General features: G+C 44.9%; 2 protein-coding genes across 5 annotated transcripts in view; one reads left to right on the top strand and one right to left on the bottom strand.

Moving 5' to 3' along the window:
- Positions 1-12,685, top strand: part of MMEL1 (membrane metalloendopeptidase like 1) — a 68,585-nt gene extending 55,900 nt beyond the window's left edge. For 3 of the 4 annotated variants that reach the window (XM_048824569.2, XM_048824570.2, XM_075120964.1), the window contains 6 exons: positions 1,370-1,489; positions 2,582-2,715; positions 4,184-4,249; positions 6,858-6,953; positions 7,487-7,563; positions 8,697-12,685. In XM_048824569.2, the coding sequence (XP_048680526.1) occupies positions 1,370-1,489; positions 2,582-2,715; positions 4,184-4,249; positions 6,858-6,953; positions 7,487-7,563; positions 8,697-8,796 (593 nt within the window). In that variant the 3' untranslated portion in view covers positions 8,797-12,685. Of the gene's footprint in view, positions 1-1,369; positions 1,490-2,581; positions 2,716-4,183; positions 4,250-5,180; positions 5,494-6,857; positions 6,954-7,486; positions 7,564-8,696 lie in introns of those variants that run through there. The other variant, XR_007353240.2, reaches the window with a different exon arrangement.
- Positions 12,686-13,879: 1,194 nt separating this feature from the next.
- On the bottom strand, positions 13,880-25,539 carry PRXL2B (peroxiredoxin like 2B). The gene is made up of 7 exons (XM_048824581.2): positions 25,350-25,539; positions 23,626-23,830; positions 21,351-21,402; positions 20,466-20,529; positions 19,796-19,871; positions 16,153-16,271; positions 13,880-14,053 (listed from the first exon to the last, which is right to left on the bottom strand). Exons 1-7 carry the CDS (start codon positions 25,410-25,412, stop codon positions 14,027-14,029), a joined length of 606 nt encoding a protein of 201 aa, XP_048680538.1. The 5' UTR covers positions 25,413-25,539; the 3' UTR covers positions 13,880-14,026.
- Positions 25,540-26,309: the final 770 nt, after the last annotated feature.

Below are 26,309 nucleotides of genomic sequence, written 5' to 3'. Positions count from 1 at the left end.
AATGACCCATTTGCAGCATTCATTCCTTCTCGAAGGTCACACATGTCTCCTCTTCGATGCTTGGAAGGAAGAATAAACCCCACTGCCGATATATTAGGCTTTTGTGTGTAGGAGGCAAGAGCTATTCTTTCCAAGGCTGTCATCCGAAGTACAGTTGATACACAGTAGTAATTCCTGTGGCGTACGCCTTAAATATTAAGCCTCAGTGTTATTTGTAGGCCGCATATGGTGGTTAAGCTTTCTAAAGCAATAAAGCAATAAAATATCCATTAGCTTCCCCATAAAATGACTCCATGATGCAAACTGAACATAGTTCATTGGGACAGCAAAGAGGAAAAAATGTACAGATGAGCCAATATTCACATGTAACCCTAACCCAGGGTGCTTGGTGTGTCTTTGAGTCAGATCTGCTGCCTTTAATGACAAATACAACATTTTAACTACCTCTGTGCCAGCCCCATCAAATTCAATATAACTGGATCAGGAGTCAGGGAGAGGGCCCATTCTGCCTCCTGCATTGTTTGAAGGATTTTCAGTTCTGTTCTGATTAAAACCAATTTTTTTCTAGTGAAGTATTGCCGTCTATATTAAATAGCCTTTTTTCAAACAACATTTTTTTTTTGGCAAACCCTTTGTTGGAATTGTAGACATTTTTTGTATTTCATGAAAAAAATCTGACTTTTTCATTATTTTCTCTACATTGTATCAAAGATGTTATTGCAATTTTTTGTTTTGTTTTGTTCACCCAAAACCTGCTTTTGTTAAATTTTCCAAAAAAACAACCTGCAAAAACCGACGACCACTGCAAATGGAGCCATTCTGAACATTTCAGAATGAAATCAGTTTTGGAGTATTTGTGTGAAAATAGGTTTCATTCTGTGACCTGTTGTCGTTCGGACTGTTGATGCTCTCGTGATGACATTAGGAGCAGACAAAGCCAGGTTGATCTTCAGATCCCAGGCTCGGGCTCAGCTTGTCAGCTTGGAGGGTCGGGGGTGGAATTATCTTTCAGCTTGTAACCTAAACAGTTCTTTGCTTGATTCCCTAAAAGGGAATAGATAAGGAGATTCTACTGTGTAATTCTAAGTCTCTTTTCTAATTACAACTGCACTTTAATGTACAAGATATATAAGATTAAACAAGCTGAGCTGGAAGGGAAATTTTGCTGGGTTCTCAAATGGGAGATTTTAGAGTTACAGATTTACTACATTTACCATTTAAGAATGACTCCTTGCACAGTCAGAGAGGCAGAGCTCAATTCACATGATCATCATCAATGAGTTATAAGATGCATAAAGCAGGTGGCATAAACAGAGGAAACACACACAGATGAAATTATCTGAACCTCTCTCTCTCTTTTGTTTTGCAGTGTTTCCTGCTGGAATCCTACAGCCTCCCTTCTTTAGCAAACACCAGCCACAGGCACTAAACTTTGGAGGGATCGGGATGGTAATTGGACATGAAATTACTCATGGTTTTGATGACAATGGTGAGAAGAGGGTAAAAAAATTATCTAAGCAAAATATTCCTTTTATAATTGCATCGATCACACAGTAGAAAACTAGATGTGGGTGGTAATAGTCTATCTGCACTACAGATGTGTGATTTGGGGTAAATGATCCTTGAACCGATCAGAGAAAATAAAGGTAATGAATTTAAAGAAATTAATTAAATTAATGGCAATACGCCAGAAAATCTGTTACTTTTACAGCAGTAAAGTATCAGAAACACTGTCAGTACTAGCCTGTGTGCTGCCTTTCAAAGTAAAATGAAATCTGTGAAACGCATTCTCATGGCAGCACAGGGACACACAGAGTCCTGACCCTGGGGGTCTCTTTATTTTTAAACCCATTTGTTAAAAATAATTGATTTTGTCATTATCATTGACAGGGGCCTAAAATGATTTTGGACATTGAGACTCAATTCTGATACTTTTTTTTTTTAATAATCAATAACTCTTTACACATTGGCTTTATCGAATGTGGCTTTTACCTCTATGGGCCCTATATAATTTAAACATAAAATGCTTGCTGTAGCTGTCTGGATACAGATCCATACAGAGCAAGAGGTGTGCTCTGAGCAACAGGATTAGGAACAGAGAAACCAGAATCTTGGTCTTGGTTTGCTCCCTCTATGGCTTTGGCAAAGTCACTTTGACCCTCAGGTTCCTCATCTGTCAATTGCAGAGAGCACTTTCTGTATTTGCAGTTGGGTTGCGAGGATTTAGTGGCTAATTAGGTATAGTATTATTTGTTTCACAGACGTGCATAAGAGGATCACAGCCGTATTGTGCTGGGTATTGGGCATTCGCACAGTAAGAGATAGTCTCTAGCCCCAAGAGCTGATGCTCAAAATAGAGAAGATACAAGTGGGTGTAACAAATACTCAGAAGGGAGGCAGGCGGGAGACAAGGGTACTAGGGAAAGGAAACATGTTTAGAAGTTGCTCTGGTTAGACTGCTAAATGTACCTATAGGAACTGTGTGCCAATATTTAAAGCTGGCAATCAGTCAGGGTCTCTGGACACATAGATCATTGCACCCTGAAACAGTCTCTCTGCCATTCTTTGCTTTCATCAACAGGAAGAAATTTTGACAAAGATGGAAATATGTTTGATTGGTGGAGCAATTTCTCAGCTATGCATTTCAAAGACCAGTCACGCTGCATGGTTTATCAGTATGGAAATTACACATGGGAGCTGGCTGGAGGGCAGAACGTGAGTACACTCCGCAGTATAGAGGGTGGGTAGGATGCCTTTATGAATTAATTTAGCAGATTGGAAAGCAGCTAGTTTGATAGCAATAGAGTCTCAAGCACTTGATCCAAATGCTACAATCTAGGGTTTGAAGCAGGGTCTCTAGAGGTAAAACCACCCCAGTCTTAACTTTATTTCTTATTTTCTTCCAAAGCTACCAGAGCTAAACCAGCCCAGAGAATTAGGGAAACAGAGAGAAGACACAAATTCCTTCTTGATAACAAGAAAAGCTTGATTCCTACTTCCCCAGTTGGAGGAGTTCATTAGTTTTGTTTCTTCATTTATAATTTGATCAGGGGGATTTAAAAAGGATCAGGCAAGTTTAAAGAGAGTGGTAGAACAGAGGAATAGGTAGAATATTTTTTCATCTTCCCAAAATCTGTTCAGAAGATATCTCTAAAGGCATTCAGGTCTAAGGTAGTTTTAGTAATCGAACATAGAAACAGTGAATGAACAGAACCCACTAATAGAGAAAAGTTCCAGGTCCTGACAAACAAAGTCAATCCTAGCTCTAGAAGCCTTCCCTAACCACACCCCCATCTTACACTGCCTCAGCGGCCTTTGGGCTGAGCTTCTTATAACCCTCCGGGCCCCACAATGCTTTGCAGAGCAGGCAAACAAACCAAAGTCAAATACCCAGTTTTGTTTTAAAAGGAGGGTTTCCCCTTTAAATACGGCAACTGTTAACCCCCCCCCCCAACTCATGAAAAGGCAGAAAATTAAAAACAGAGCAAAAGAAAGCAAGCTGCTGTTCTGCTCAATCAGCACATTTCCCCCGCCCCGCCCCTCTGAGCCCAGGCCTGGTGCATGCCTTTAAAAGCAGATGCCTAAGCCCCATTTATACCAATATGGGGAGAAAAAACCCACCTCAGGGCTGGAGATCGTAAGTGGAGGATTGCTGTGTTCTGTAAGCACAGGCTAGGGTGAGGGGTACCCTGGAAATATTATGGAGATTGTGCTTCCTTACCCGGGGTACAAGGCTAGTCTAGCAGGGCAGTGGGGTGTAAAGGAGGCAACAGGACCCTAATGAATTGGGTTCATAGCTTCTTCTGCTGCAAGACCCTGTCAAGCTCTTAGGGCACAAATTGACATGCCCCACCACCCCTTATACACAAAAGGGCTTGTCCCACCAAGAACCACCCCTGGCTGATGGAGAATATACCCCCCCCCCCCCGCAACAGCCCTTTTGCTGTTATTTTCCTAGCCAGCTTCCAATTCTGGTAGACCCTGTACACTCTACCCTGCTGCTTCCGTGACATTAGGTATTATTCCCTTTCAGTCTCTTTCTCCTCCATCAGGGTGTAGTGTTGCTTCCACCCCAGAGGTGGCCGCACATCAGCGGGGAGCATAGTGTTTCTATTTCAACTTGTGAAATGCTTTTGGAGTGGCGGACGTTACACACAGTAAACAAACAATTGCTGTGTTATAGGTCAGTGGAATAAGCACACTGGGAGAGAATATTGCAGACAATGGAGGAGTCCGACAGGCCTACAAGGTACTGCGAGTCGATTCTTTCATGAAAGCCAGAAATTGGTCAGAGCCAAATGTGTTTATTTTCAGGAGAGTGTGTTGGGAGTTACAGGCATCACTCCTGGGACTGAGAGGTGAAGTTTAATACCCCACCAAGGCAAAGTGCCCGGTGCCATAGGGAATTCAGTGAATGCCATTGCATAACACTGTTCAAATGACCAAGGCCCTGAATAGGATCTATACAAGCACACCCTAATGCCCATGTGGATCCAATCACAAGATCAAGAGTGACCGCAGCCATCCTCCTTATCATTATCTGTAGTGCCTAGGCCCGAACCACAGACCAGGACCCCACTGAGAGGTACTATGCAAACAGCTCAGGTGAACAAGAAGTGTGGTAATAAATAGGCAGAGAAAAGTTTGAAAGAACCTGCCTCTCGCCAAAGCCCTTCTGACTGAGATTCTTGCTTCAACTTCAATCAGCTTGTCAAATGGTATCTGTCACATGGCAACAGAGCTTTCGTTTCTTAGCAACGTGATTTGATGATGATGATTTTTAAAGCACAGCAACCTTCCCCCCCCTTCCCCTCCCCAGTTTACTTTTCTTGCACTTTTCCTCCTGAAACTAAAGCAACATGTCAGGTGTGATAGGTGAGACATCAAAGCATTGATAGAAATATTGCAACACTATCAAGAGAAATATGCATCATAACTGTGAACGATCTCTGCACCCAAATTCACAGTAGAATCCAGCCCCTGAGCTGCCTCTGTTATTTCCCTTGCAAGTTTTATAACCTTTAAGACAGTGACACATGGAAGTTTCCTCTATCTTGTTGCTATTTATTTTGCATGCTCCTCTAGAGCAGAATGAAAATAGCACTCTGTATATTATATATATCAACAGCAGCCTGCCCCTTCCCAAGAGAAGTGTTCTCAATCTTGTGCGTTCTTTTCAGAGCAAGAGAAGGTACATTTGACATTCCAGAGGATACCCATCCTGCTGACAGTGGTGCAATTCAGCCTAGCCTGTCCACCTTCTTTATACACACTAGATATCCCGCTGTATGTCTCACTCGCTGCCCTGCAACAGCCGGGAGATGTGCCAGTCCAGACACAAGAGAGACCTGCTGCATCTGGGCCCCTCCTGCTTCTATACACAATGGCTGCAGATATGAGTACTGTATTCACCAGTCTGAATGCTCCTTCCACGTAGAGAAAGTGTGGGACTGTGGAATGTAGTTACTGACATGAAACAGTTCTAAAGTTGTGGTAACTATGATCTATCTGTATCCCTATTAAAGGGATGGTGGGCAGAGATATGGGGTCAGAGTTAAGGATGTTCATGTAACCTTGCCTCTGAATTCCTTGATTTTTCAAAAAGATAAATATTCGGAATATCCAGGAAGCCTTTAAAATTAAACATTAACTTTGCTGTAGAACACATTGGAAATATGGGAAACAGAGTGGCATGGTGGTAGTTAATGGCCCCTACAGTTCGATCGTCTGAGATTCTTTGCTATGAAACTCGTATTTCTACCATTCACATTAGCTTTAAAGCCTTTTGTTTGGGAATATCTATGTGAGTGAGAGGATATGGTAATAAAATGTTCAGATTTAACTGGCATGAGACACATTAAATTGTCTTCATTATGTCAATGGACCTAAAAAAAGAAAATTGGCCAATTAGTATGCAACAGTAACAGGTAATGGATTTAACTTTGTTCAGGGTTATTATCTGCTATTTTATGAGCAGTTACCTGAAGAGAGAGACACAAAAGTGAGGAGGAAATTTAACTGTCTGCTTTCCTTTTCCTTCCATGGTCATACAGAAAAGTCCCAGGCAATCTGCTGCTATGCTTGTATTTCAAACCACAATCAAGCGCACGCAGGCTAAGCTAATTGCTTTGAGCTACATCTACATTATCAGATGAATTTTTGTCAGGGCTTCTCAGAACAGTAGCATGTATCCTACGTTTCCATGCCTGTTTGCTGTGGAAAGTGTAGTGAATCCCTGGTCCAGCTACACCTTTTTGGAGACTCGCAACAGAGTTCATGATAATTAAAGATAAGTCTTTTTAAGATTAGAGATGTTAACCCAAGTGGGCTGCCCAAATTCAAAGCTAAGTAATTACATAGGGCTGATCTAAAATCCCACCTGCAGTTCCATTTGCAGTTATTTTTTAAGAACATAAGAACGGCCATACTGGGTCAGACCCACAGTCCATCGAGCCCAGTGTCCTGTCTTCCGACAGTGGCCCATGCCAGGTGCCCCCAAGGGGATGAACAGAACTGGTAACCATCAGGTTTTTCTTGTTTCCTCAACAGTTAGTCTGCAGCAACACGACAGAAACTGTTTCAGCCCAGAGGTGGCTGCTGATGTGCAAAGTGATCTCGATGTGTTTATATATAAATCTAAAGTTTACACAGCCCTTTAAGATGGAAGGCTCTTTATGAGAATAGATACAAATCACTGCTTTCAAATAAAAATAATTACTAAAGTGTCCAAGGTAAAAGGTAGCAGGACCACGCATTTTTAGGCTGGATTGACCCTATCTGAACAGTGACATTCAGAGAGTAGCCATCATGTCTGAATGGGGAGGCCTCTTGCTAAATGAACTTGTGATCATTTATAGGCCTATTTAAAATGGTTGGAACGTGAAGGGAAGGAGCCACAGTTACCAGGACTTGACCTGACCCACAAACAACTTTTCTTTCTGAACTTTGCCCAGGTAGGAACACACTGGCTTTTGCTGAGAGTTGCATGAAAATATAAACTGGATTATAACGTGTTGAAGCTTATGGACAAAGAATGTGTCCGAATGCTCTTGATCCTCACCAACCTTAGGAAACACCCTCCTATGGACAGGGCTTGTCAACAAAGGGTCCTCTGACCCAACGCTGAAGATGGTTTAACTATTAGCATAGGTAGGGTAAAAGTGTTTTGAACACCTTCACAAAAAGGGCATGATTGACACTTGGGGGAAGATGGGTCTTTGGAGACAACTGACTCCCAATAACAGGTGGTTTCTAGAGGACAATCCATGGTGTTAACATCTCTGGGGCCTCTCAAGGACTTGACATAATGGGTGAAATCCTGGCTTCATTGAAGTCAATGGCAAAACTCCTACTAACTTCAATGAGGGCAGGATTTCAACAGTTGCAACTCCATCGAAATCAATGGAGCTGCACTCACCTCCACATCTTGGCCTGCTAAATTAACCCTCTATTGAGCCACGAGTTTTTAATCCTCTTCCTTGTGTAGGTATGGTGTGGCTCCTACAGACCTGAATACGCCAGCCAGTCTATAAAGACAGATGTTCACAGCCCTTTGAAATACAGGTGAGTCGTAAGGACTTGCGCTAATACTGTATAACCTATTTCACCCCATCACTGCAATGTATCAGAAGGAGAGAGCATGCTTCTGCTGTTTTATGGAGCTAGCAACTGCTTGCTAATGAGTCAACACAATCAAACTGGATTAAACCCCTCCAGGCAAATTTCTGCCAGAATTCCACCACTTTACACACACCTGAAAAGAAACCCGCTCCTTTATTGAGTCCCGGGAACTTGGCCACACTGACAAGTAGTACGCTTCTTATCTGCATCCCACCCAGAACCTGCCATGGAGGAGCAGAGCACAAAGAAACATGCCATGGATTAGACAATGCAGCAATAAACCAGCCTGGAAAACTCATGCTATTGCTTCTTCGATGAGTCCCCAGGCATTGTTTTTAAAGTCTGACTCTCCCCCTGAACTAATAATTCTATTGTATCATTTCACTGGATTGTCTTCAAGCTGGGTTTAAACCAAAAACTCACTCGTCTGTATAACTGATCAAGGGAAGGGGCGGGGGGGTGTAGGTGTGTACACGTGTATATATTTGAGGAAGAATCCTGTAAGCAAAGGAAGTAAGGAAGAGTAACTTAAAAAATAGAGCCCCAGTACTGCTGTGAGCCACTTTGACTACATTGTGGATCCATGCAGGCACAAGTGTCTCCCCATGTCGTCCTCATTGCCGGAGCAAGACCTGTGTCTAGACTGTACCCCATGGCAGTGCTTGACATTGGCTGGCTGCTCTTTGCAGGCATCTGAGGGCCATCCTTCTACTTCATGGAGTTTGTTTCAGTGGCTGGGCTCCCACTGGCCTCAGCACTAGTTGTGCCACTGAGGATATTGCATCTTGTCTTATACCTAGATCTGCAATAATCCACCCACCCGCAGACCCGCTGGCTCTGTGCGGGATCAAAAGCCTGCCAGCATGAAGCTGACTGCAGAATCATAGCCTTAGACAGTATAAGCCGTCTGGGGTAGAGACCACCTCTTATTGTATATGCCCGGCACGATGAAGTTGTGATTGAGACCGACAGCCCTGATTCTCTCAAGGACATGCTTGTGTTCTTTCTTGCACTATGTCTTCTGCACGCTGCCTAAGTACAAATAAACCCTTCTTTTTCTCCCTTGTGTTGTCTAGGGTGATGGGATCCTTGCAAAACTTTGAAGCTTTCTCTGAAGCGTTCCACTGTAAGAAGGGCACAGCCATGCACCCTGTAGAGAAATGCAGAGTGTGGTAGCCAAAACAAACAATGATGCTGAAGATGATAATGCTTCGACTGCACGGTCTAAAAACTGAACTGATGTGGCTACCCTGCTGAACAGTTCTAGCCAGTGACGTGTCTGATGTTTTCCTGTGCAGTGACAGCTAAGGTTAAGGGTGTAGCTACTGTAGTCAGAATTAAAGAAGCTACAGCTGTCCGGCTTTTCTGGTTCGGCTGGAATGTACACAGGCATCTCGCAATGTTGTCTGGCCGGGCTGGATTGAAAGCAACAGTATGCTTCAGGAGAAAAACGACTGTTTCAAATGACATCCTGACTGTTAAGATACCACATCAGGGTTACAAAGTCTAGCTCTTTAAAAAATAAAAGCAGATCTATTTTTCAGCAAGGAATATTCACTTTAGTATGTCTTACTAACTAATCCTTTCGCAATTCAGTAAGCCTGTCTGACTTTTCACGGAGTTAATTATTTTTCAATATTCTGATTCAGTTTCTAGTGCACTTCTCCCAAACCCAAGGATAGAGCTAGTTAAACGTATATGCTGTCCACGTAACACTGTCTGCTCGCACCTCTGACTGCTTTGTAGTGCGAGATTGTAATTTGTCTTGATATTTTACAAGGTGAGCTGTATGTTAAAATACCTACTGGCTACTAAGTTAAAGCAAAGCTGAACCACTGTTTTTGCACTTCTTGTTTTGCTCTACTGGGGAAATTTAATGTGATCTCAACACAATGAGATGTAGAGAACTTTTAAAAGAGGAGATTCTCTAGCATTGCCAAGTTCAGAATTACACAGGTCTCTTTCCTTCAGAAATATATTTAAGAGGATGCTTATTCCATTAAGGGTAAATATTTAGAATATTTTAATGGCAAAAGCTTGTTGCTTAATGTAAACAGCAAAACATTTACAGAGGGAAACAATTATCTATTTTTAATCCTGGGCCTTTTTATTTTGCTATAGTCTGCTTTTAAAGATTGAATGTCATTACACTTTAAAAATGCACAAGTCTTGTTAATTTTTATATAAATAAAACTTGTACTGCAGCAAATTGTTCAGGCATTTATCTCTAGAAACAGGCCTGGATTGTTTTCTTCCACGAATGCTAAAATTTCAGAGTAACTAGTACTGAAATGGTCAATCCTTTGTATGGGACTTAAACATTTTCCGTGAAGAATGTTTATTTTTGGTATATGTACCACTACTTATTCTTCATAATTTAACATTTGGTAATGCATATCTTAACAGATGTCAAACCAAGTTATTAATACACTTGGTATCTATTTAATGCATAAAGAAATTTTTTATTTTTATGGAATGCAACTTACCAAAACACTACTGACACTGGATGTAAGATCTATTTTGTGTTTGAGTGTCCATCTAGCAAGCAAGTTTCATTAGCCAAACAAATTAAAGATTGTTCTAAGATGTTTTTTAAAGGGATGGGATTAAATTTGAAGTCATTGAGTTAAAAACAAAAGAAACTGATGCATGCTGGAATTCATTTAATTAAATCAGCACTAATTAACAGTAACAGCTTTAGACGTACCATGAGAGAGAAAGTGTCTAGTTGTCACTGAGATATTTTACTATTTGACAGTAATAGTATAGTCTTACCAAATGAAGTCTGGATAATATTTTCATGTACACGTAATACATTACCTTCTCCTGGCAAAATGAAGTTTATCTACAAATTAATGAGAGCGTCTATTACAGCAGAGAACCCCTAATTCATTTATTTTTAATTTCTAGATTAGAAGAATTTATGTAATGACTAACCTATCTGCCCTTCCTCCCACCCCACACCCAACTCAGAGACCTTGTGCTTTCTCAGGGTCTAATCTCTCCTATGTACCACAAAGTCCATGGGAGTTGTGTATGGGAGAGAGAAACCCTTTCCAGTAACATGGGCATTTGCCTTCACTTATGTCTGTAAGCGCCTTGTGCCATTAGTTAGTGCCTGATCCTCAAGATAAGGTGATGGTGCTCAGCACCATCTAGGACTGTGTCTACACACACAGGTATTGCAGAAGGTATAAATGAGGATAGGATTAAGCCCTTAATATGCTGCTATTCATTGAGCATGGGCTATTTTCATACTTAACTGTATCACATACTGGATCTCAAACATGACCATATACATTAGAGATGCTTGCTCAGGCAGAGATAGTGTATACATACATAAGAATGCTACCTAAGACTCCTGTAACTCCTGGTTTGGGTATTTATCTACACATACATCAGCTGGAGAAAATGGGGGTTTAGGACCCAATGCTGTATAATGCTAGCTGGAGTGTTTAGAACTAAATGGGCTATGTAACACACTGAAATGAAAATTACAGTCAGATTCAAGCCATTAATGAGGTTGGTAAGATATAAGCCAGATTTTCAAAGGCATTTAAGTGCCTAACTTCCAGTGGAAAAAAAAAATCGATTTAAGTTAGGAGCCTAAATATATTTGAGGATCTGGGCTTTAAAGGCCAAAGACCTTTGAAAATATGGTCCTGAGTCTAGAGGCATAAAACCAAACAGATGAGTCTAGAAACAAGCTTTGCTAGCTTTTTTTTTTTTTTTGAAAGAAAAATTTACCTCCCCCATAGCCTACTCTAGGATGTATAAAACAAAACCTTCCTCACTGACCTAAAAAGTCTACGTACTGAAATGACAGCTGCAGGTGCAGAACCTTTCCTGGGTCGTTTTCAGGGAGAAAGCATTTGGGGACCTCTGAGTTTTACTGAAGTTTAAACACAACACATCTACTTCCTGTCTGCTAGGAGCTGAAGGCACTTGGTCACTTCCACAGTGAGGCAGGGCTTGTTCAATTAGCTTAGATGATAAAATACTGAGTGTGGTGAAGCTAAAGTGAAGCATGCACCTACCAGTTAAAAAAAAAAAAATCAGTGTTTATTTGGCAAGTTTCAATTACCCTTAATGTTAGGAACCCGGATGTCATTTGTTTCTTGGCAGTTGGATGTTCAATTAAGATTAATCATTCGCTTTAACACCATAAAGGTGATTTAGTTGGAAGAAAACAGGAAGGATAGCCCCTTCACTTGTTAAAATTAAGCACCAAGATAACATTTGTTAACTCCTCAGTTAACATGCAGTTCTTATGCCTAGTGTATATTAAATTAGATTCCATTTCTAATCAGCACTGTGACACTAAATATACAATTGGAACCATATAACAGGCTACTCCAGCTAGTCTAAAAGTTAACCAGATCTCTAATTCTCCCATTTTATGACATTCTAGATCAAGTATTTCAGACCATTTCTCCTCTTCCCCTGCATTAGAAAGCTATACCTGTACAAAGGTCAAGACACTGGTATAGCACCAAAACACAGAAGAAGCCTCAGCTCTGCATTAATGACAGCTCGCAAAGTATTTTCATTTGCAGTTTAAAAAAAACTTCACTGCTTCTTTAAGATTTAGGCTTCTACCATCTTCAAAGCAGAGTGCTTTTCTGCTCTGCTGATAAATTAACCAGAATTGCATGGATGATGCAGTGTAAGATTTAAGCTTCATATTCTGATGAGTGGATGTTTCTAAAAAGCTCTGCTCTAGGAATTATTTGCGGGAAGCCTATGGCTTGTGTCATTGAGGAGGTCAAGACTATGACTAGGCAAGGTTTGCAATTGGTCCTAGTTCAGAAGTTGTAACCGCTTCATGGTAGGGACCTGGTCTTTGCTAGAGCACAGTAGAAATAAAGTATCGCCCTCAAGTTTTGATAGGTAAGATGCTGTATATGTTTTGCTGTGATCACAGGAAATTAACCTACATCATAGTTAAATGTGCATCATTAATGTGTACAATAGTCAAGCTGGTCTGAGTGTTTCCTATTTCTACACTGTTTTTAATTAAAATGACTGGTTACAAAGGAGTGTAAAGCACTCGCACTCTGACAAATCAACTTATTTAATCATGTGTGTATGGTTGCAGGTAGAACAAACATGACAAATAAAGTGACTATTGTCCATCTCCACTTACACACATTTTCCAGAGTGGGAAACCTATTGCAATAAGTTCATGCAACAGAAAATAATGAGGACAGTTGAAGGTTAAACTCCATCATCAGCATGAGACTCCTCCTCTTGGGCATGTCTGCAGTTAGAATATGGCTCTTTAAATGCAACTAGTTGAGCCAATGGCTAATGCACGCTGGCTTTAGGAGGAGGGAGGCATCAAGGCTTTCTCTGGCATCCTTTGCTCCTCAGAGCCTGGATTTAATGACCATAAAGGCTCCTGGTCTGGAGTTTTTCCTGGGAACATAAGGATTATTCAGGGCTAGTGTTAAAGTTTCATCATTAGGAAGATCATGCGGGATAGGTAGGGAGATGGAAGGTAGATAGGGATGCTGGGCTTTCCTCAAAGAGTCTTTTGAATGAGATGGGGTGCCTGTTAAATATTAATTTACCTACAAAGTATTTCTCTGCACCACGGGGGGAAAAAAAATCTTGAGTCCACTTTTTACTGTAGCTTCAACTTAAGAGTCTATTCAGACACCAGACCCTTGTGTGCAAGCCTTGGATGGGAAGAGAACATAATCTTAGCTCTTTTATTAGAAGGAAGAGCATGCTATGTTCTGGGTGCATGCAGCAGGATGATCTGCACCTGCTGTTGCATCCCAGGGTATGCATTCCAACAGCCAACTTCTGCTAAAAAGCTGATTCAAGCTCCCATCTGACAAAGCTGGCCCTGGCCCAGCTTTAGAAGTGTGTTCCGGCACGCTGTCCAGTCACCTTTAAGGCTTTGTATTAAAGCCTTCAAGAAGGGTGAAGTGTTCACACAGATAGATAAAGTTAAGCCACCACTAACACTTGCTAAAGAAGTGTTACCTCCTAGTGTAATGTAGGTTGAAAGAGGACTTCTAACCAGGGAAGAAAGCTAATGGGGGAAGCCTACAAAACTATTAGCACTGGCCACAAAGCAAGGCAGGTTCTCCTTGTTTCAAAATCCTCAGATGATACTCTTGGTCCTACCTACTGGTCACCTGATCAAAATGATCCCATGGGAAAGCCACCATATCAGCTGCTATTGGTTACAAGGTTGAGCAATAGGGAAAGCTTTGTTATGCTTGTCCAAGACAGTCTGGCACAGCACTCTGCTTTAGAGCATTTATTCAGACTTCAGTGATTTGGCCATTATACAAAAGTATGAATATAGATACAGTGAGGTGAGATTACAGCAGCTATGAAGGTCACCACACTGGCTTCTTTCTTGCTTAAAGAAATTCCCTGCTTCTCTCCATCATCTGGTACAGGCCTCTTCATCGCACTGTAGAGAGACAGTCATTGGGTTAGCAAAGTTGCTCCCTTAAGCCCAAGGGGAGGTCGGACAGGGAAGACACCTAGTCTTGTGTAGGGCTTCCTATCTGGCTCCTTTTACTTCTCTACCCTTGTCCCCCTTTTCTTCTAGCTTCTCTAAACCACTAGGTTAGACCCCTGCTTCATCTTATGGCCTCCATAAAGGCACCTGTGCCTGGAACCCACTTCTGAACCCAACCTGCCACACCTCAAAAGCCATGCTTCCTCCACCCGGTCAAACAAACCCAAATCCACCCTTCCTGGGCAGCTTTCCTTCTCCCTTGAAGCACAAAGGCCCTCAAGCTGTGCACTTCCATATGCAGCAATGATGGCTGCCTTTGGGGCAAAGGGGACAATTGCCCAGGTGATTTAAAAGGGCTGCAGGGCTCTAGGCATAGGCGTCGAGTGGCTGCTGCACACCCCCCAGCGCCCCCCTCCAATCAGCTTGTGTCCCCCCCCAGTGCCTCCTGCTTGCCACTATCAGCTGTTTGGCGGCATGCTGGAGGAGCAGGGGGGTGAGAAGAGGCAGGTGCCAGAATTGCTGTTAGGAGTGATAATTAACACACGTCAGGGAGGGGTTTGTTCCCAGTCACTACAGCACATGGATGTTACGGCTTGATTTTTCCATACATGTTTATGAAGCCTCCCACTTACAGGGGCATCTTTCCATCTGAGCGCAAGTCTGTGCCAGCATAACCAAGTATTTAGGGATTTCAAAGGAAGGGTAGAGGACTGGCTGGGCTTAGTCACGCCACCTCCCTTTTCAGGCCTATTGCTGGCTCTGCTCATCTAAAAGCCGCTTCCTCTGGTAATTGGAACCACCGTAGGCATCATTGAGGCTGCCATTAACCTTAATGAGACTAATTTTTTGGAGGGCACTGGGTGACTAAGTGGTCAGTCACGTATACTGGAGAGTCTCAGGAAGGCGGCACTAAAGTGGACTGGTCTGTTCCTCTCCTACCCACACAGGGTCACTAACTGTTCTACCCCACACGTGGGAAAGCCTGATTTCTTTGGAAGTCTTGGACGCTCAGCAAGAGTTAGTGGCACCTACAAACCTCAGCTGTAAGGGGCTATTTGAGCTAATGCTACAGAAATCCTGGGGACAGTTTAGGAAGAGGCAAAATGCATTACACGGTGCTCTGTTCCCAAAGCCCATTAGCCTTAAGAGCTGCCCAGTGATTTGCTAATCCTCTTTATTAGCAAGCTGATGGGAATCTCCCTGTCCTGGCCACATCCCTGCTAGAAGGTTTTCCCCCTCACACAAAACCAGCAAAGGGAAAGCTGGCATAGTTACCATGGTTTTCCCTTTGGTGTGTGTGAAAATTGGTAATCCAGTAAAGGTTAGACTGCTGACCCACTAAAAGTCACTATAGGTTTTGTGTTTTATTAAAATTACCTATAAAAATAACTTGGAGCAGTGCGAGGGAAGCTTTTCTTTGGAAAAGGAGCTGACATCTAAACGCCCCATAAACTGGGCAGAAAGAGGCCTCTGGAAATCGAGCTGGTGATTACTCAAAACCATCTTACACTGTGGGTCACTATATCCGGAATGTCCTAAAACTTATTGCTTATGTCTGTGTGTGCTTAATATTGAATTAATTGTAGTTTTAAATAAGAGCACGCTTACTTGTATTAATCATTTTGTCAGACAGAAATTGCTGTGTGCCCATGGATTTATTCCTGATACTGCCTGGAGTGAAATAGTGAAGGTACCACTGTTTTGGGTTCTGAAAACCCCAGGTACCAGCAGGAGGATGGCTGGAGCCTCTAGCAGATCTAAGAGTGGGAGGAGACACTTGGCTCAGGACTGCAGCAGGGGAGTTCTAGGAGAAAGAAGGTACTGGGAGCCAGGAGTCCCAGGCTCTAGCCTCACCCAGCTCTAAGAGGGAAAAGGTTCATAAGGATTGAGTCCCCTTTTTGAAAGCTCAAGACAAGCTTGGTTTGTTGTTGGTATAGTGCTCTATTTTAACTAGAGCTAGGTAAGATTTAGAGTGAGCTGGCTCCAGCAGGTTCCTTTATTTTTAAAATGTTAGCTCAGTTTCCATCATTAGAGGAAACAGCTCTTACCTGAGGTTTCATGCCTTCTTTAACACTTGCCGAGATCCCAAGGCTTTTGACAATTGTTTCCAAGGGAACATAGTCACCAGGTGAATCCTGTATGAAGTGCAGGAGCAATTTCTCTCCACCTGAAAAAGGACAGGATGTATTTAAGGACATTACAAATGATAAGCATTGGTCAGCAAGGCAGCAAAATGTATGTAGCCTTTAATAAGGGATCACTGATTGACAGCCAGCCCCGTCCACATCAAAACTGGAACAGCTCACATGCACCCCAATGAGAGAGAGTGAACCACAGACTGGAAAACACTTTAGGGGTGAGAGATCAGATTGCCCTCCATGCCCCATTCAAGCCTTCAGTCTCAGGGCTGGGTCTACACTGGAATTGCTACAGCAGCAGACTCTATGCCGACAGGAGAGTGCTCTCCCCTCAAATTACTCACTCCATGTCCCCGAGCAACGGTAGTTATGCCAGTGGTAGACGCTCTCCTGCTAACATAAGCGCTGGTGTAGACAGGGCTAGGTCAGTGTAATTTACATCACTCAAGGAGCACCTCTGAACAACTTAAGTTATACCAAAGTAGAGCGCTAGTGTGTACGAGCCCTGTGTCTGCCAGCTGACCCACACTCACGTGAATTCCAGATGCAGCAGTTCTAGGGTAGCATGGGGCTTTTCCTAAAGCCTGTAGGAACACTGAGGTTTCCAACAATTACAAAACCTAGCATCACTACCAGGTTGGCAAACAATAAATACAGGCTGCGTTGGTCACAAGTGTTTGCCAGCTCCCCTTTGAGAAGTCATGCAGAATGGAGAGCCGTCTGACCCTTGTGTGACTTGAGACTCAAGATAGAACTCCGACTTCGCAGAGGGCTATTTTATTAAAGGGGAAGCAGCATGTACTGTACTCAGACATTCTACACATCCAGCTGGAACAGGTGCACTCCAGATTTCCTATTGCTTTACACTCTAGCATCTAAACATCATGTTAGCTACAAAGTTTCTCTGTTTACTGTAGAAGAGGCGGCATTTTAGCTAGTGAGTTGGTGTTTTGTTAAATTGTTTTCAGAAGAGTGTTTAGACAATAAGAAAAAGGAGTACTTGTGGCACCTTAGAGACTAACCAATTTATTTGAGCATGAGCTTGCGTGAGCTACAGCTCACTTCATCAGATGCATACTGTGGAAAGTTTAGAAGATATTATATACACACAAAGCATGAAACAATACCTCCTCCCACCCCACTCTCCTGCTGGCAATAGCTTATCTAAAGTGATCACTCTCCTTACAATGTGTATGATAACCTGGATTTGTGCTGGAAGTGGCCCAACTTGATTATCATACACATTGTAAGGAGAGTGATCACTTTAGATAAGCTATTACCAGCAGGAGAGTGGGGTGGGAGGAGGTATTGTTTCATGCTTTGTGTGTATACAATAAGATCTTCTAAACTTTCCACAGTATGCATCTGATGAAGTGAGCTGTAGATCACGAAAGCTCATGCTCAAATAAATTGGTTAGTCTAAGGTGCCACAAGTCCTCCTTTTCTTTTTGCGAATACAGACTAACATGGCTGTTACTCTGAAACCTGTTTAGACAATGTTTTCTACCATACTGCCACCTGCTGGTAAGAGCTGGACCCAACTTCTAAAAACTGCAGAATGCAGCATTAGAGAAAAAACGATGACAGATTCATAGATATTAAGGTCAGAAGGGACCATTATGATCATCTAGTCTGACCTCCTGCACAACGCAGGCCACAGAATCTCACCATCCACTCCTGTGAGAAACCTCTCACCCAAGTCTGAGCTATTGAAGTCCTCAAATTGTGGTTTAAAGTCTTCAAGGAGCAGAGAATCCTCCAGCAAGTGACGCATGCCCCATGCTACAGAGGAAGACGAAAAACCTCCAGGGCCTCTTCCAATCTGCCCTGGAGGAAAATTCCTTCCTGACCCCAAATATGGCGATCAGCTAAACCCTGAGCATATGGGCAAGATTCATCAGCCAGATACCCAGGAAAGAAGTTTCTATCCATGCTATAAAAACATTTTAGGAAGTTTTCTGGGCCTGACATATCAGAGGTCTGACATTTCACATATCTTGGCAGCATTGTAAGCACAACAGGTGGAGCAGATGAAGACATTAAAGCCAGAATAGTGAAAGCCAGGCATGCCTTTGTAACACTAAAGCTGATCGAGAAACAAAAATCTTGCCACCCAAACTAAATTTGAATATTTAACATCATTGTAAAGTCAGTTTTACTATAGGGCACTAAACTTGGAGACTTATTAAGACCTTACTATCTAAACTCCAAGTTTTTATCATCAGCTGCCTTAGACAAATTCTCAATATCAGATGGCCAGAAAAAAAAAGTCACATATGAAGAACTCTCAAGGAGGACAAAAGAGAAACAGAAAAGAGAGGAATTTACAAAATGAAAATGGAGATGGCTGGGACATACATGGAGGAAAGACCTGGACAACATAAGACAGGTGTTTGACTAAAACCCCCTGAGCAAGAGGCGATGAGGTGGAAAAGCACAGTAGTAACAAAACCGAAAGCTATCAAAAGGAGCTGGAGAGAAGCAAAGACTACAACAGAAGACTAGCAAAGACGACAGGCAGTGGTGAAAGCCCTGTGTTCCACATAGACTAGAGAGGCATAAAAGAGACTAGAATTAAGAGGAATTATAAGAGAATGTGAGGCAGACAACTTTGGCATCAAGTTGACATCTCCAGATAGGAGAACTAACGTGCAACTGCTTGGTCATGAGGCTAGAAAAAAAGAGCAGATTGTGGGATTGGGAAAAAACAGAAATCAAACCTCTTTGTCTGAGGCAGCCTATGCAGTCATGAATGGATGGGGACAGAGAAGAGGTCTTCTCTAGTATGGCGGGGTGGTCACCCCGCCACGCCTTGAAGGGCTTAAAACAGCCCTAAGAGAGGGCTGTAGCCAGAGGAAAGCTAGGCTGATTGGGGGTGGGTCAGATCTCAAAACAGGCTTGAGCATGTTCAGCTAAGACCCCACAGCATGGGCAGCTCCCATTGCACAGATGGGCCAGGGCTCTGCATTAACTCCACTATTTGCGAGGTACCAAGTTTCAGCCAGAAGAGATTTCCCTCCCAGACAGAGCCCTTGTATACTCTTGTTAACTGCATACTTTTAAGTACAACTGAAGGCAGATGCCTGACCCACTATGCAGGCCATGGACCTGCCAAGCAGTGCCTGCTCAAAGGTGGATCTTAGTTTGTAGGCAGTAGTAACAACTAAAAAAACCCCACACTTTTTCCAGGGTCTGAGAAAGTGAATTAAACAAATACCATGAAAGACTCCATTAAGCAGAGCATTTGAAAGGATGGCATCCATTCGTGACCAACTGATACAGCAAAGATCTCAGATGCTTGCCTAGCAGTTTTCCCTTTGTCAGGTTTCCCCACCACCCCACTCTGCTAGTTAGCTGCGAATCCTCCCTACCCTCAACCCAGTTGTCTTGCCTTCTTGAGGCAGGATTTCAATGTGATAGCTTCTAAAGCCTTCTCCAGGCATAGGCTCTTCGATCAGCCAAATTGCTCCAAACAGGTCATCTAGAAATGTGTCCTTCACCAGCTACGGCCAGTTACCTGGTAGTTTTGACAGATGGATTTGCATTTATTTACCTTGACTAACTATTATTGTTCCTCCACTCTGCAAGAGGTCACCACTGAAGTTGCCTTGGATGCCGTCTGCATTTGCCTGAGGGAAAAATAAAGCCCAAGTCCATTGCAAATGTGATACAAAGGCCTTCTCTTGAGGATGCTCAGGGCCTCTCTAAACCCACTCAAGCCAGTGGGACAAAAGGAGTCCAGATGCACCCATTGAAGTCATACAAATGCACAAGTCTGGTCAGGCCTGGCCTTTAGAACAGTGCTTCTCAACCTTTCCAGACTACTGTACCCCTTTCAGATGTACCCCCAAGCTTCACCTCCTCACTTAAAAACTACTTGCTTACGAAATCAGACAAATACAAGAGTGTCATAGCCACACTATTGCTGACAAGTTGTGTACTCTCACCATATAGTTATAAAATATATCAATTGGAATATAAATATTGTACTTGCATTTCAGTGTACAGTCTATAGAGCTGTATAAACAAGTCATTGTCTGTATGAAATTTTAGTTTCTACTGACTTTGCTGGTGCTTTTTACATAGCCTGTTGTAAAACTAGACCAATATCTAGAGGAGCTGATGTACCCCCTGGAAGACCTCTGAGTACCCCCAGAGGTACACATACCCTGGTTGAGAACCACTGCTTTAGAGGGTGCATTTCCTACTATCTAGGATCTCACCTTCGTGACAACTTCTCGAACTGGTTTCCCCAGAGCAGCAGGAACTATACTCAAGGCATTGTACCTGGGGGGGAAGAAAGGATATGTTGGCCATCTGAAAGGTTGAGGGACCATATCCTCTTCTACTCTAATTCAGCTTAGTCAGTGGCACTGCACCAGTTTACACCAGATGAGAATTTGATCCCAATAATTAAACTCTCAGAGAGATCAGCACTCATTACATGCAGCTTGCTATTGAACAGTCACATTAGCCAGGGGTTCTCAAATTCATTGTACTGCAACCCCCTTCGGACAACAAAACTACATGACCCCACGGGCAGCAGGGGTGGGCACGGAGGCAGAGGGGGCCGCAGCCCAAGCCCCGCCACCCCGGGTGAGGGGGCTGCAGCCAGGGGAGGAAAAAGGAGAAAGCTGAATTTGACTCATTGTAATGAGCACCCTAAGCACCACCACTGATCCCTGTGGTTAGGGAGTTCCAGCACACTGGCACTAGCTAGCCAGAAGCCACTCCGTTCGGGATCTCGCTGGTATGCCTAGGCTTTTAGTTTTGATCCAAGCCTTGTGTGTTTGCCTAGGTCTCGAACCAAGTACAGAGACTTAAACATTAATGGTCACCAGGGTAACGAAGCGACAGGCAAGAGGTGGAGCCCCAGGTGGGTTTGTACTGAGGGAGCCTTGCAGTTTGCCATGTGGCAGCCCCTTCCCACGGGAGTCAGAGACCATTAGAACGACACTGGGGCAAAACAGTCTTTTCACTCTGAGGAGGGGGTGCTGCCTTCTGCTACAATGGGCCCCAGCCATCTTAGCTACATCCCTTCAAATCGCTTTGATTCAGGGCAGAGGTTCTCTTAGACTAGGGACAAGAAGTCAATAGGGGCCACTCACCTTTTGAAACCCAGGTCATTGTAGCACTGCTTAGTCTCATCAAGATAGAGTTCTGGGGAGGGGAAAAAGGGGAGGTTAACACAGCCAGGGTAGATGTGCTGTCTCAGCAGTATGTGTTTTATGCCAGTCTGCCAAAAAGAAAATAATTTCAGTAGCAGCCAGCCAGCCAAGCAGCTCATAGTCAGAACATGACTCATCTCTAGAGCAAGCTCACAAAATAGCTTTATCATCCAGCAAGATATTGCCTCGAACCTAGTTGTTGCCCTCCCCCCCCCCCCCCCCATGCCTATAATCCACAGAAGAGAGCTTCCCTGCAAGCACTCCAGACACTTCACCAATGCACGTGCTGCCAGGCACACACCCCTGTAGTATCTACAGGCCATCAGCGGCGTTGCAGGAGGATCCACAGCAGAGTTTTATGCTGAAGAAGGGTGTGGCATGAATGTTACTCAGACTGGCTCAATGGCTTGGCATGAAGGCAGGCACATTTGGGGGCAGGGGTAAGAGGAGTACTCAGAAGTGTGGTGGAGCTCAGGCAGGAAATCAGGTTCTGAAGAGCTAGTCAAGAGTGGGCCAGATCTGCAGATACAGGTAATCAGTGGGTGGGAGGCAATGGGTAACATGCAGCCAGAGACAAGCAGGTGACTTTAAGCCACCTTCCCAACCCCCAGATCCTGGTCCCAGCACTGCACCCAGCTGGCCCTAGTACAAGTTAGCAAGCTAGCAAAGATGCTCAGCTCTGAAGTCTGGACTGTCAGTCCCAATTTTAGAGGCTGGAGAAAGGCATTTGCTGGGCAGTGCAAGAAGCTGACGTTATCCACAGAGCACGTACAGCAGGCTTCCCCATGCAGCCCTTCCAGTCGGGCTGGGACTGGTTCTAGAGGATATGCCCAGGGGCAGGGCAGACTCCATGGCCATCATGTCCTTGGCCTCTCTGCTGAGACTGCCAGCAATACACAGGTCTCCTCCACCTGGTTGTGCAAGTGGAATTTAACCTTCCAAGCAGCCGCTTAAGCCAAGCCCGCTGAAGCCATGAAGTACTAACTACCCCTTGTTCATGTCCTTCACCTCACGACTGCCCAGCATACACAGGAATGAAATACAAGAACAATTCTAGCATGGAAAGGGGGGGGGGTATTACCTAGTCAGAACTCCATGGGGCTAGTCCCAGCTCTGCCTTCAGCTTGTTGGGAGTCCCATTTTAAGCTCTCTTCTGTCAGTTCATGGTTGTCCTATAGCCACCTTGTTACACAACCCACCACTACTAAAAGTCCCGTCTCCCCCCCCCCCCCCCCCCACCATGCCCTGCTATGGGGGGGGTCCCCATCTGGCACAGAATCAGCCGAGGGCAGCACATCTGGGCAGAAGAGGTTGTGCTCAGGGCAGGCCTGCACTCTGGCTATTCTCCAGCTGACAAGGACCTCAGCACAGTTAGGGCAGCCCCAGGATAAGGAGGCATGGTCTAGTAACGTTTGCAGAGAGATACAGATTATGGTAAAAAGAAAAGGAGTACTTGTGGCACCTTAGAGACTAACCAATTTATTTGAGCAAAGATAATATACCATTTTCCACTGAATGCATCCGATGAAGTGAGCTGTAGCTCACGAAAGCTTATGCTCAAATAAATTGGTTAGTCTCTAAGGTGCCACAAGTCCTCCTTTTCTTTTTGCGAATACAGACTAACACGGCTGTTACTCTGAAACCTGAGATTATGGTAAGTTATCTGTTTGATCCGGACTTTAGCTGTGACACAGAGTAGGGGCCCCAGACCTGAAGACGACTCTGGGGAGCTTGAGCACTCGTCTCTCTCACCAACAGAAGTGGGTCTAATAAAAGGTATTCCCTCACCCGCTGGGTCTCTCTAATATCCTGGGACCAGCACAGCTCCAACAACACCGCCTCTCACTTAACCACTTCCCCGCCATTGCAGGAAGCTCAGACCTTAATGAGCCTCAGTCCCTCCTATTCTCTGCCTGTGGCACATAATAGCAGAGTCTCCCAGGGGCTGTAAGGCTTGGGGGTCTAATTTCAGTTGCTGGGTTTAGTGTGCAGGTGCTGGGTGGCCTATGACACACCCAGGAGGGCAGGCTAGGTGATTTGGTCACCCCTTTTGGCCTTGAACTCGGAGTCTCTGCACTCCCGGTTTTGCACGAGCAAGGGGATGAATAAAGGCTCCTGTACCTTGCTCTATGAGCTGGGAGCCGCACTTCCCCAGGTGAGAGACAGGAGAGCTCAGAAACTCTTGGAGGTGGAAGTTCCCAGACACTAGTCCTACCTCCTTTGAAGTAGTTCCCATCGATGAACTCCTGCAGGCCTATGCTCTCCGGCCCGACACCGATCAGGCGGACGTTGTGACTGTCCAGCAGGTCTTTCAGTTTGCTGGTCTCCTTGGCAATCCAGCGGCAAACCTGGCAGCCAAACCGCCGCAGGAAGAGCACCACACATGGCTGGTCCCTCCACAGGGCCCGCAGCTCCACCACCTACAGAGAGGCATTACCAGTCGCCACAGAGCCAGCACCAGGAAAGCATCCTAACACTGGCTGCAGAACTTACAGCTTATAGCAACCTCATCAAATTCAAGGGCCATCGTCCATTGGCAAACTCTCCAGGCTGTTTGTTTGAAGAGTTAGAAGGAGTTTCCAGGTACAGTATTAGAGGGATCGTTAGCTCTGTCCCCACTTTGTGGTTTACAGCCACGTTGTCTGGTTTTAGAGAGAAGTGGAGCAGAGAAACATGGTGTGAAAAGCCCTCACTGAGGAAATTGACAATGCACAAAAAGAAAAGGAGGACGTGTGGCACCTTAGAGGCTAACCAATTTATTTGAGCATGAGCTTTCGTGAGCTACAGCTCACTTCATGAGCGAATGCATCCGATGTAGTGAGCTGTAGCTCACGAAAGCTCATGCTCAAATAAATTGGTTAGTCTCTAAGGTGCCACAAGTACTCCTTTTCTTTTTGCGAATACAGACTAACACGGCTGTTACTCTGAAACCTGACTATGCACAGGAAACCTTGACAAGGCCTATATAGGAGAGGCCTGATGGTCAAGCATACACAGCCCCCAGCACTGGGGCCAAATTAACAGGAGTTCTCAGTGGGAGCTGGGCATTGCAGATAACAGGGCCTATATTGTGGGGCTAAATGAGAACTGAGCTCTTTTGAAAATCTGGCCAGTAGCAGATAAACTGATGAGGTTTATCTCTAACAGATTAAAAACAGAGCTTGGGGGATGATCACTACAGGATAAGGCAAGCTTTTTCTTTTTTAGACAGGAAGTGTTATTATTACACTGACTTGTGTCCCTTCCACTTGAGGTAGAAGGAGATTATTATTATATTAATTATTATTAGGAGTCTGAAAAACAGAACAAGAACCACCCACCATCAAAGAGGGCATTTAAGAACCTGCTGAGGTTTATGAGGGACACATGATCAACATCATGGCCCTGCTAAACTCCCTGCTGCATTTGCTACTCATCAGTCTAGTTTTAAAGTAGGCCAAAGCAAGGTACAGCTGGCTGAGAATTAATTAAGATGGTTGTGGCCTGTGCAGACAGATAAACAAAACACTCCACCAACCACAGCAACATGGTAGCAAAGAGATTTAAGACGTGTCTAGGGTGATCAAGAAACAAGCAGCATTTTCATAACCGATTAGGAAACATTTTCGCGGGGTGTCTGTCTCTCTCGCCCCGCCAGTTCAAAGGGGTTTTAAACACGTTTTAGACGCGGCAGTGAGGACAAGAGACGGCTGGCAGCGGGAAGGAGACCGGCTGGACTGACCCCGACCCGGGGCAAACCCAGCGACCCCCTCGCCCCCCGGCAGTGCTAGCTCAGGGTCCAGCCCCAGGCTCGCTTCCTGGGGACCCCTCTCCCCCCAGCCGGGCTCCCCGGGGCCGGGAGAGGTGCGTACGCCCTCCACCCGTGGGGCGCCCCCACCCACGACAGCCCCAGCCCCAGCCCGGGGGGGGGGGGGGGGGTGGCCCCGCAGCCCCGCTCACCTGCCCGCTCACTGCGTGCTTCAGCGTGTCGGCTCCCACTTTGGCGAGATCCACCGCGGCCATGGTCAGCTGCGCCCGTGACGCCCCTGCTGCCCGCGGGCCTCCTTATAGCGCCCGCCCGGCAGCGATCAGCTGCTGGGCCGGGCACACGCGTGACCCGGCCGGCAGGGGGCCACGCCCTTCTCCTCGCGAGGCAGGAGCTACCAGCCAATCAGCGCCTCCCGGGGCCGGCCGGGCGGGGCTAGAGCGGGTCTGCCTCAAGGGGCGGGGCGGGGCGGGGCTGGGGAGAGGAAAGGGGGTGCAGAGATTAGCAGGGCAGGGAGCGTTTGCAGGGAGGGAAAGGCCCAGGGGGGTTGTGCAATGCATGGCTGGGGTGACTGGACTAAGGGGCGAATGGAGAAATAATTGCAGAGGTTGCACAGAGGCTGAGCTGTGCCATGTCCTATGGGGGAAGCGGGATCACAGAACCATAGACCTGGAAGGCACCTGGAGCGGTCATCTAGTCCAGTCCCCTGCACTCAAGGCAGGACTGAGTGTTATCTAGACCATCCCTGACAGGTGTTTGTCCAACCTGCTCTTAAAAATCCCCAGTGATGGAGATTCCACCACCTCCCTGGGCAATTTATTCCAGTGCTTCACCACTCTGACACTTAGCAAGTTTTTCCTAATGTCCAACCGAAACCGCCCTGGCTGCAATTTAAGCCCATTGCTTCTTGACCTGTCCTCAGAAGGATGCAGGAGACTGGCAATGATACAGACTGCACTGGCTACGGGGTTCTGCACAGCACCTCTGGAAAAAGGAAATAAGCCTGTCGTGCCTAATCATGCAGAAGGTAGTTGTAGAAGGATTTGTGCAAAATCTATAGGGGACTGAAATGAGGGTGTGCAAGAGTTAAGAGGTAGAAAGTTTTGCAAAGCATTTACATGGAAGGGTGTGTGTAATGAGAGGGGCCAGAAGTG

This window comes from Caretta caretta, chromosome 18 (genome assembly GCF_965140235.1).
Source record: "Caretta caretta isolate rCarCar2 chromosome 18, rCarCar1.hap1, whole genome shotgun sequence".
In the NCBI taxonomy this organism is placed as follows: Eukaryota; Metazoa; Chordata; order Testudines; family Cheloniidae; genus Caretta; species Caretta caretta.
Note: the sequence above shows the minus strand (reverse complement) of the source record. Positions and strands in the feature narration are given on the sequence as shown.

What these genes read in the sequence shown, in the direction of transcription:
- PRXL2B (XM_048824581.2), bottom strand. Translation starts at nt 25,412, where the DNA reads ATGGCCGCGGTGGATCTCGCCAAAGTGGGAGCCGACACGCTGAAGCAC. An exon ending in AACAATAATAGTTAGTCAAG is followed by an intron (nt 16,272 to 19,795) that starts GTAAATAAATGC and finishes GTCCTTTTTCAG; the next exon opens with GTGGAGAGAAATTGCTCCTG. An exon ending in AAGAAGGCATGAAACCTCAG is followed by an intron (nt 14,054 to 16,152) that starts GTAAGAGCTGTT and finishes GTCTCTCTACAG; the next exon opens with TGCGATGAAGAGGCCTGTAC.